This window comes from Mycetomoellerius zeteki, unplaced genomic scaffold (assembly GCF_001594055.1).
Source record: "Mycetomoellerius zeteki isolate Tzet28-1 unplaced genomic scaffold, Tzet1.0 scaffold22, whole genome shotgun sequence".
NCBI classification, from domain to species: Eukaryota; Metazoa; Arthropoda; class Insecta; order Hymenoptera; family Formicidae; genus Mycetomoellerius; species Mycetomoellerius zeteki.
The window spans coordinates 436659-448329 of NW_017257172.1; the positions used below are offsets into that span (position 1 = coordinate 436659).

The window sequence follows — 11671 nt, forward strand, 5'->3', positions numbered from 1 at the left end:
CTCCCGAAGTTTTGCGATTTAATTTGGAAACACCCTGTATATATATATATGTGTCACAGTCAAAGCTTGTGTTAAGGCCATCACACATACAAAAATTTTAGTCGTAATCGTAAGATCGCAAGCAAATCAGCCAATCACAATCAAAATTACGATCTCGGGTTTTAAAACGCTCGACTGTGATTGGCTGATTTGCTTACGGATTACAACTAAAATTTTTTTACGTGTGATGGCCTTTACTTAGTAAATGTATACGTTTACGAGTGATGTAGACATATACTAAAGGCTATGGCACACACATTCCGTAACAGTAACCATAAGACGTACCGTTATGCGGGGTCTACAATAGAAGTCGTAGCGATCGTAGGGTCTTAAGTCATAGAAAATTGACCAATCACAGTTGATTATTCTTCTCATATTCGACTGTGATTGGTCAATTTTACGACTTCTATTGTAGACCCCGCATTAAGGCCATCGCACGTACAAAAATTTTAGTCGGAATCGTAAGGTCGCAAGCAAATCGACCAATCACAATCAAAATTAAGATCTCGCGTTTTTAAACGCTCGACTGTGATTGGCCAATTTGCTTACGACCTTACGATTACGACTAAAATTTTTGTACGTGTGATGGCCTTAAGAATCAGCCAATTAGTGAAGTGAACAATATAAAAACGTCCATCTGAGCCGACATCAGTTGTTCGGACGCACAGAAAACTATTTATTTTCATGTGAATATAACATACTAATACAATAGTAAACGTTTCGACCTTACGGTTTAGGTCCTTTTCAATATAGGAATTAAATCTAATTTACATAATTAACGCTAAATCCCAGAAAATGACTTCCGGCCTTAAATTCTCCGGAAAAAAAAATTTTAACAATGGAAAGACCAGTGTAATATATACTTAAAGGCATAATAACTGACAATAATAAAGATAAACCTAAGCACAAGTTTTTTACAGTTCCTTTTATACCATCTCTATCAGAAAAGATAAAAAATTTTTTTAAAAAAGACTCCTTAATACACATGGCATATAAGGGGATTAATAATCTTAGGGAGTTCATTAGGGGTCATAAAGACGCACGACCCAAGCTATCTCATACAGACGTGGTATATAAAATCGATTGCTGATATTGTGAAGCATCATATGTGGGACAGACGTGTAGATATTTAAAATCGCGCGTAAATGAACATAGGAATCACATTAATTGGAACACGACACAACACTCTGTAATAACAGAACACAGACTTAGTCATCAGCATGAGTTTGATTGGGAAAATGTTAAGATATTAGACGAGGAAAGAGAGTGCTAAATAGAAGATTGATTTCGGAAATGATCCATATATTATAAAACAACAGAAACATAGTTTGAATTTACAGAATGATACATATTCTTTAGACCCTCTATATATTGAATTGTTTATGGAATCGTGAGGTTGGTTCCCTCAGTTTTCTCATATTTATTTTTATTTCAATAACTGCGTGACTTATTATTTGACTCTCATTACATCGTTGATTGTAAATAAGATTAATGATTTTAATATTGCTCTTAAGGTTTCGTGTTACTTTTTTCTTATTTCTTTTTGTTTTTTGAATGTCTACATAGCAAATCTGACAATTTGATGAGCGATGTGTTTGACACAGTGTACACGAACCGGGTTTACTTTACTTTATATAAGTTGTACATCATTTTTTGATTGATAATGGATAATTCTGATATTCATGTGGCTCCGTTACACAGCTTAATTGCCATTTGGATAAAGAGGAATAAGCCAAAGACCGGAAGTCATTTTCTGGGTTTTAGCGTTAATTATGCAAATTAGATTTAATTCTTATATTGAAAAGGACCTAAATCATAAGGTCGAAACGTTTATTATTGTATTAGTATGTTATATTAACATGAAAATAAATAGTTTCCTGTGCATCCGAACAACTGATGTCGGCTCAAATGGGCGTTTTTATATTGTTCATTGATTGACTCGATCGAGCCTTCTTTGTATACATTTATTTATACTTTTACTGTGACTGATGACTTAAAATATGCTTTTACTAACGTGTCATAGCAAATGTATACATTGTCTAGTAAATGAATACATTTACTAGTAATAGCAGACATTTTTTTATATTCAGTTGATACTCTTGCTAAAATCTTATGTAAATGCTTACATTGACTAGTAAGTGTAAACATTTACTAAATTTCACACTTTAACTGTGGCATTATATTCATGTACTAATAAAATAATATTAAGAAAATTAAAAGTTAATTGAAATATATGTAACTAAATGAACTATTTTTTTAGATGTATATTGATGCTTCGATACGCTTGGATGTTAGGTGATTCTAACATGATAAATGTTAATATATTTGGTTTATTGACAAATATGATTTATATGATAATTTACTATTATTATGCACCAAATACGGTGTGTACTTCATTTGATACTATTGAAACATGTTTGATTTGTAATTGATTGACACTTTATTATGTTTTTTTTTTTTTTAGGAGGAGGTGCTTAAATTAATATATAAAGTAACAACCTTTGTTGCAATTTTTCTTGTCTATGCACAAATGGAACATCCAGCAAATGTTGAATTTAGATTCGGTATTGTGGTTACAGTACTTCTTCTTCTTTTAATTGCAGCTCCTCTTGCGCATCTTGTGAGCAGATCTTGTTTTCTATATATACAGGGTGTCCCATAATTCATCTGACAGAGCTCGTGGACGGGTAGAGCGGACTAAACTGAGACGGAAAGTCCTTTACCATTTTACAATTTTCGCAATAGTTAACGAGATATTAATCTCTAAAGATTACCGAATACGCGCGTTCGCCCGGCCTACTGCTGCCGAATGTACAGCCCACCGATCGGATAACGGATTGCAAGGCGCGCGGGCCGCGGAGAGCGGGGATGGCCGGGTGTAGAGATCCTAAAAGTAGAGATTGGTCAATGCCGACTCGATCCGTGATTGGCTCTGCCATGACGTGAAACCGGATGTGAGAGTGAGAGAAGCGAATATGAGAGTAAAAGCCTTTTTAGGCTCCGTTCTCAGTGGCGATTCTACTCGCCACGCAACGTCGAAACCAATAGACCATCTTTGCTTGCCAATCTACGTATGAGCTCAACCCTACAACGGGATCTGGCCGTATTGTCTCTGCTTAAGGGGAGGTTCTAGTCAAAATCGAAAAAAAAAATTTAGGGTCTTGAAAATGTGTAGCCAAAAGGATATTTCCCTATGTAATTCATTTTAGGAGTTATAGCGTATTAGACGAGAGAGTGCGTCGGCCGAAAAACAGGTATAAACGCGCGCTCGGAGCGGCTTCGAGGGACGGGCATTTTTCACCGCCTAAGCGGTTTATCTACTGCAGGTAGCAAATTTGTGCCTGTCTCAACGAATTCCTGTACATTCCTGTCTATTATGTGCTCGTATACCCTCGGTCGGACGTGCGTTCTATACTTCTATTTACAGTAACGTATTTCAGTTGCGTTTCGAACGTGGGGCAAGTAACAGTGTTTCAAAAATGCCGAACACACGAAAATCAGTGGGAACTGCTCGACCATGTCGGCCTCGAAAGAAGAAATTCAATTATAATCCCGATAAAATAGAAGCAGAAACTGAGTATGCTAGTACTTCAGCGAAAAAAATTAAAGACGCGAGTTACGATGATATTGAAATTGATGTTGGCCATAATAACGTTATTATAAATTTTCTGACTGTTTTCACCTTTTTGTCTCAGTGTTTAAAATGTAAAAAATGTGACGGTGATGTGACATTTTCTCGTACGTGTGACCGTGGACTTGGTTTTAATTTAGTAATCAAGTGCAAGTGCAATGATAAACAACGCGTTTCTTCGAGTCCTTTAGTAAATGGTGCATACGAAATAAATCGCCGTTTGATGTTTGTTATGCGGATTCTGGGACTCGGATTACGGTCGATAAATACTTTTTGTTTAAAAAAAGTCCTAATGGAACTGTCTTCAGGCTTTGGAAATGGTACGTACTATGCATTTATCACTAATCTGCTCGAGGCAGCAGAGTACATTCGAAGTTATACAACGTAAAGCGATTGCTGAAAAAAGACAGAAGAACGCGGAGGCGGGAAATGAAGAAACACATTTGAGCGTGTCGGGCGACGGTTCGTGGAAAAGACGTGGCTTTTCGTCGTTATTTGGAATTGCAACGCTGATCGGAAAATATACGCACAAAGTGTTGGATTTTGTTGTAAAGTCGTCATTCTGCCAAAGCAGCAACTGGGCCAGCAAAAAAGGAACTAATGAGTACGATATCTGGCATGATACTCATGAACAACATTGCAGCATAAATCACACTGGAAGTGCTGGTAAGATGGAGGTAGATTGTATGAAAGAAATGTTTTGTCGATCAGAATCGCACGGCGTGAAATATGCTACATATATCGGCGACGGTGACACGAAAACTTTCCAAGCTCTCCTCAACTGTAATCCTTATAGCGACCTTACCGTTCATAAGAAGGAATGTATAGGTCATGTGCAGAAGCGCAAAAATGACAACGAAAGCTTCAACGCTTGTCTGTGGAAACTGGTCCCCAAACACCTTCATTGTGGCGAACAAACCATCAGAACAGCAGCATACATAGCTTCCGGCATTTTTAATGAAGGCTATTCATCTATATTAAAAACCATGCAGACGTTGGGAATCGTAATCGGGACAAACAGCAGAAACTTCGCTGCGAAGACTGACGAAGAGCGCGTCAAGTCAGCGAACGCGAAACAGTCAGAGTTGATGAAAAAGGCCAGAATTGAAAAAATGAGCGCCCAAGTGCAGCAAAACATGCTCTTCGAGGATGAGGAAGGAACCCTGTATGGTGCTGGAATAGCTGATTAGATGTAAGTGTCAAAAAACAAACATTACTTACGATTTTTTCTTCCTCAAACTTTAGACGCGTTTTTCTCGAAACAACTTTTTTTTGCGCGCCGTACACGATTCCGCTTCAACGACTTAACCGATTTCGATGTTATATATTTTCAAATATGTATTAATAAATGCAATAAAAAGTTTTTTCAAAAAACATTTACGTTCGCTCAAAAAAAAATCATGAAATTACGTTAATTTTCGGGCCTTTTGATTAGAATCTTCCCTTAATCCATGGGAGACAGGAGCCATTAACCAATAAGAAGAAGAAGAAGGCTGGACGGATGCGCGTATTCGGTAATCTTTAGAGATTAATATCTCGTCAACTATTGCGAAAATTGTAAAATGGTAGAGGACTTTCCGTCTCAGTTTAGTCCGTTCTATCTGTTCACGAACTGTTAGATGAATTATGGAACACCCTGTATTTTAATTTTTTTTAAATATGTATATTTTAATCATAATTATAATATGATAATATAATTAAAATATTGTTTGTTTTTTTTTGTTTAGAAAAATGTTATAAAAACGAAAAACACAGAAATTCTTCCATTCCCACTTATCTTTATGGGTACATTAGTTTCATTTCAGTGGCTATTGTACGGCCTTATTATCGATAATGTTTTTATTATTGTAAGTATTCTTTGCAATATAATTATAAAAGATAATTTTAAAACATATATTACATATTGATAATATTATATGTAATATAATATACATTAATAGTTTCAGAATGCAATTGGTTTCATGCTCAGTATATCTCAGCTATCTCTGTTTGTGATATTTCCATCCAAAAAATCACAGCTTGAATTATCGAACGAACACAGAAAGGAAAATTAATTTTTTAAATTTTTTAAAGAAAAAAATATTTTTTATATTTAAAATTATTCTCTATATATTTACAAATCAGTAGTATTATACTGAATATATTTAAAGCTTATAAGAATATTCCAATGCTGTAAGAAAGATAATGTTAGGAGTTTTATATATTTTATCACATAATATATGTATTTAATTCATTATTATGTTACATCCTCCAACCAATTTAGGCATGCGTATAGAATTAAATATTTACATTCATATTATATAGTATATTATAATATAAAAGAATTATATATATATAATAGATTATAAAATAATGTATTTATATTGTATTTAAATATAAAAATAGTCCAAATTTATGACAATACAACAATAAAATAAAGACAGACATCAAGAGGATCAATAATACCTACATAATTGAATTGCGCATTGGAAAGTATACAAATAAGAACCTTATAAATGTATTTTCTTTAATAATAATTTCTATAAAAAACGAATAAAAACATTTGTGAAAATTTGAAAAATGATATATTTATTATTTGTTCAAAAAAAAAAAACAAATATACTATGTCAAATAAAATCTTAATTAACTTCATTTGAGACTGAAGGTTGGTCATAGTGTAGTAAAGAAGAGGCGTGCTCGTGAGGTATGTATACAGCCGATCACATAAAGGTTGCAACATTTTTTTCACTTGTAATATGTTGTAAAAAACGGTGCCATGCGTTAAGGGGTGTAAAAATCATAGTGAAAATGCGAAAGCAAAAAAATAAAAGTTGTTTTTGTTTCCAAAGGACAGTGACATTGCGGCAAAGTGGATGAAAGCTTGTGGCAAGGAGATTAATCTCAAAAGAGATAGAAATCCCCCGCCTTTAAACAATGCCACTCTACGTCTCACTACGAATATCTACGAAAAATTAATGCGTCGTCTACAATGGCAGTATCAGTAATGGATGAGGCTGTAAGAGTAAGAAATGAACCAATCACAGTTCTACAATAGGTGTTTTAAGATTTAAGCCGTAAGAAACTGATCAATTACAGTCAAATCCGAGGGGAATAATCGATTGTGATTCGCCCATTTCTTATGGCTTAAGGCTTAAAACCCTGTTGTGGAGCCGGGGTTACACGCATTCTACAATAAGCCATTAATCAGAAGTTAGAAGCTGGAAATTGACCACAGCTGAAATTGATCACAGTCGTCAATTTCCAGCTTCTAATTTCTGATTTATGACTAATGGCTTATTGTAAAATGGCCATTAGGCTAGGTCCACAACCCTGTTTTAAGAGGTCCTAAGCCGTAAAGCCGTAAGAAATTAACCAACCACAGTCGATTATTTTTCCCATACTTAATTGTGATTGGTCAACTTCTTACGACTTAAAACACCTATTGTAGATCCGAAGTGAGACTTAAAAACTATTGTAGATCCGGGGTAAGGAAATCGCGAAGGCCATCACACGTACAAAAATTTTAGTGGGAATCGTAAGGTCGCATACAAATCGACCAATCACAATCAAAATTGAGATCTCGAGATTTTAAATACTCGACTGTGATTGGTCGATTTGCTTACGGCTTTACGATAACGACTAAAATTTTTGTACGTGTGATGGCCTTCGCGATTTCCTTACCCCGGATCTACAATAGTTTTTAAGTCTCACTTCGGATCTACAATAGGTGTTTTAAGTCGTAAGAAGTTGACCAATCACAGTTGATTATTCTTCTCATATTTGATTGTGATTGGTCAATTTTCTACGACTTAAGACCCTACGACTGCTACGACTTCTATTGTAGACCCCGCATAACTGCTTACGTGTTACGACCTTACGTTTTTGCATGCGCCATGGGCTTTACCGAACGCGGTTACGTCGTGCGCAGTCGACACAAGTCGACACGAGTCGACATCCGGCATCCGGCCACGTTAGGATCGTTTGTTTGTGCTGTTTGCTTGAGATCATCTGCGGTCGGGTCGCCCGGTATCGGTGGAAAAAAAGTGAAAGTGATTGCGCTCTTATGCCCGAATTTTCTCGAGGCTCAAAGGAATTTTAAATGCGCACAGATTAGTGACGAGACAGCCGCGTGAGCGTCGACGAATAAACGAAAAATAATAAGAATGGATTGCTGGTCGGTCTGGCTATTGCTTGCTTCGCTGTTTGGTGCACTCCTACTCACGGATGGCGTCGAGCTAACCTTCGAACTGGCCGACAATGCCAAAGAGTGTTTTTATCAAGAGATCGAAAAGAACGTCTCATCTACGTTGGAGTTTCAGGTGCACAATGCTATCAGATACCAATTCCCGATAACGCTACATATTCTTATCACGCGTCACGATGACACGTCGCTATTATCGTTCGTAGCGCATCCGAGGCCGGAGTTCGCGGCGCAGTATGCCACATTTATCCGTCTGCTTAGCTTCAAAGTTGAATGAAGCAAACTAGAAATAACACGAACAGAGAGTAAATAACGAATAACGCGATTAAAGTTTCACTTTATTAATAAGTCTATTTTAGTTGCACTCGTATCTTGTATCTTCCAGTGAGAAAGAGAGGAGAGATATAGTTAAAACATGCATCTTGTGCAAGTTGCTCCTTTCTAGAGAAATTTTATAGGAAGCGGTAATATTTTTTTGATGCTGCAATTTTTCTTTATTTTATATTTTAGTTTAGAAGTTATTTCATTGATTTGTAAATACTTTATGTATAAGTAGACCACTTTGTGCTTCTTAAAGCAATTCATTTATGATGAATATGCTTTTGTATTTTTCAGGTAGTTACAGGTGGCCAGTATGATGTAGATGTAACTTTAGAAGCACCAAATAAAGAAATTATCTATAGCCAAGTAAAAACACAATTTGATTCACACTCCTTTATACCAACTATGTCAGGAATATATAAGGCTTGCTTTAGCAACGAGTTTTCTACATACTCGCACAAGCTGGTATATATGGATTTCCAAGTTGGCGATGAATTGCCCCTTCCTGGTCTTGGAGAACATGTTACAGTCATGACTCAGGTAAGTTACAAGACAGATTTATTTACATAAATAAAAATTAGTGATACCTGATGCGGGTTCTTTTAACAGATGGAATCTTCTGCCCAAGAAGTACATAAAAATCTAATCAGCATTTTGGACTATCAGACGCATCACCGCTTACGTGAAGCTCAGGGCCGCAAACGCGCAGAAGAGCTCAATGAGCGAGTGCTCTGGTGGTCAGTTATGGAGACACTTTGTATCCTGACCATCGCTGTAGGACAGGTTTTCATTCTGAAAAACTTCTTCACGGATAGAAGTCCTTCCCAAAGTTATTAGTGTGATAATCAAATAATGGAAAAAGAAAAACTCATTTGCGATCAAAGTATACGATCACCGATCGAATCGTCCTTGCGGCGATGTCTTGTAATCACTGGTCAAAGTGCCATCGTAATGCCTGCCGATAATGTTTCTCCGCGGCAGACCTTTCAACCATGTCTTTTCTGACAATTTAGAAAGGATCGCTTAATCCTCAGGAGAGGATTCAGCGATTAGAATCTATAGAGTTGGTTAGAAACGCGGGGTGATCCAAATACATACTATATGAACATGTGTATCGTTACGAATATTAATTTATGCCGAGGCTGAAAACTTTTTTAACACGGGCTACTGATTACGGATGCTGACACAATCGGAGCAATTAACAGGATAAGTGTAAGTAATAGAGAACATCTTACACTTTTCTTTCCCGATGGATACTCTCAAATTGTATTTATACTAGCACAGGGATAGTACAATGGACATTGGAAGGACACTATGATTTTTCTTATTGTGAATGTGACATAATAAATTAAAAATACTTATGTGTATATTATGCGTACTCATATCGCCAAGCGATATAATTAATTCCTGTCTCTTGTTATTTATTGGGCCTTCCTTTATTTATTTGAGGCATCAATTGAGAAGTTAATTAAATAAATGCAATTGATTATTTACTTGTTTCTTTCAATTCAATGTTACTCCGAACGTTATTAACTACTTTTTCATCACATAAGGATGCTATATGCCATTATGCGGACGAACTATGAATGCATGTTCTCGTTATGTGGCATGTGTTATATATGGTTTTTCGGCGTGTTATTTAATAAACGCATATGCAAATAAAAAACAAAATAAATAGATTATTAATATCATGTTTTTAAAGTATTCCAGAAATTCAGATGCCACATTAATTACAGTTTGCATACACAATAATATTTGAGATTCGTTCCTACAGTTCCAACGCGAATTTTTAATCTGCACAAGAGAATTTGCAAAAAATTAAAACTTCTGTGGGATAATAATATACTGTTGCATATATATTACGATTCTAAACTATTACATGCAAATATCATCGTTTTAAAGAGCTGTTTAAAGATGATAATAAAAATTGTGAAATTATAATTATTACTATGCAATGGATGGATCAAATTTACCACAGTTTGAAAAATATGTTATTTGAGTAGAAATAAAATCTGTGTGTGTGCGTGTGTGTGTGTGTGTGTAGGTTTGAACATATGATAATTTTTAATGGACAATTGTGCACTAAAATACACTAAAAAGGTAAACTTTGCTCATGTAATTATGAATCACAAAATAAAAAATTACAGTAAAATTAACATTTTATTAATAACGCAAATAATACAATGTAGCTGTTATCATTTAAAAATTGTTTTAATATAAAATCGTTAATTTATACAGAGAGAGGAGGTGTCTGTAATAATTTGATCATTCACTGTAAAATGACCTGTAGATATGAAATTAATGAACATAATATTGTGTTGAAAGTCCGAATCGGTATCTCTATTTCTATTTTATATACAGAGTATATCACAAAATGTTTCAAGGTGTTTTTTCCAAAATTATTAAAGATAGTGAGCCATTTCTCTTGTAGTTTCCAAGTGACACGTATATCATTTGTATAAAAGATTTAACATTTCGATAGCTGACGCCAAGTTTAATTTCAAGGAGAGTATGCACTTTCAAAAATGATATGAGGCATTTAAGTTGCATTAATTGTATAAAATTATTAAAAAATTTTGTAATTTTTAATTTAAAAAAATAGAACTTAAGTATGTACCTCTATACAAAATTTTTCCTGTTCCACGCCAAGTGTGGCAGTAACTATTTAATCTTCCTTTATAATGTTACATTACAAAATTGCGTTATCTTACTCAAAACTTAAAGATTATCACAAAGAATTAAGGACGTAACAGTACAAAATAAAAAATTTTTAATGAATTACAAAATGCTTTATGCAAAAAACTTGGCGCTGCTCAACTAAGTTAGGAAAATCAGCAATTTAATCTGAACGTTAGACTGATTGTGAGTAAAACCAAATTATACTGCTTCGTTTGTTTTATGAAGATTACAAGAGTACAGCTCTGTATTACGCGCAAATAATTTTAAATACCAAATAAACTGAATCAATTAATGTGATATACATCTAATTTTAATCCGCACGACTACATAACTCATTCGTACATACACGAATGTCTATTTTTTTGTACATAATTGTAATCGTGCGGTATAATTTGCTCGCACGTCTTGTGACTAACAAGGGCTGTGTTCCAAATTTACTGCCAGCACAGAAAATGCTACAGTTTACGTTACGTGCACTATAGATTTTCAGTACTGGCAGTCAATTTTGGAACACAGCCAAGGTATACGCCTTGTGATTAACAAGGGACAATGTACGCGAGCGTGTGTGTCGTGCGTGTGCGTGCGCGCGTGTGCGTGCGCACGTGTGCGTGTTTGTGGGTGAGTGGTGTCATTTTAACTCACAATGGCTTTCCCTATTATTCTAATTTGGTTGTTAGCAGAGCCAAGTTTAATCTTAACGGTTAAAGCTTAAGGTCCGTCTACAATACACGTAGTAAAGCCTGATTTATAATGGCCGTAACCGTTAACTTGTGCCGGTGCCGGTAAAGTTCAACCATAGGATTTCAATGCTTTCGTTCATA

General features: G+C 35.2%; 4 protein-coding genes across 4 annotated transcripts in view; all 4 read left to right on the forward strand.

Annotated features, from left to right (window-relative positions):
- LOC108722824 (sugar transporter SWEET1) overlaps positions 1-5724 on the forward strand; it is a 9707-nt gene extending 3983 nt beyond the window's left edge. Inside the window, exons 3-6 of the mRNA XM_018448135.1 lie at positions 2300-2423; positions 2504-2659; positions 5398-5517; positions 5611-5724. Coding sequence (XP_018303637.1) covers positions 2300-2423; positions 2504-2659; positions 5398-5517; positions 5611-5724 — 514 coding nt within the window. The remainder of the gene's footprint in view (positions 1-2299; positions 2424-2503; positions 2660-5397; positions 5518-5610) is intronic.
- The window catches only part of LOC108722819 (CDK5 regulatory subunit-associated protein 3), a 25310-nt gene that overhangs the window by 3704 nt on the left and 9935 nt on the right, over positions 1-11671 (forward strand). The gene's annotated exons all lie outside the window — the stretch shown is intronic.
- LOC108722823 (uncharacterized) lies at positions 3883-5297 on the forward strand. The gene is made up of 2 exons (XM_018448134.1): positions 3883-4862; positions 5106-5297. The coding sequence occupies exon 1, from the start codon at positions 3988-3990 to the stop codon at positions 4858-4860; it is 873 nt and encodes a 290-aa protein (XP_018303636.1). The 5' UTR covers positions 3883-3987; the 3' UTR covers positions 4861-4862; positions 5106-5297.
- On the forward strand, positions 7542-9662 carry LOC108722825 (transmembrane emp24 domain-containing protein 7). Its single transcript, XM_018448137.1, has 3 exons — positions 7542-7968; positions 8466-8711; positions 8781-9662. The coding sequence occupies exons 1-3, from the start codon at positions 7813-7815 to the stop codon at positions 9006-9008; spliced, it is 630 nt and encodes a 209-aa protein (XP_018303639.1). The 5' UTR covers positions 7542-7812; the 3' UTR covers positions 9009-9662.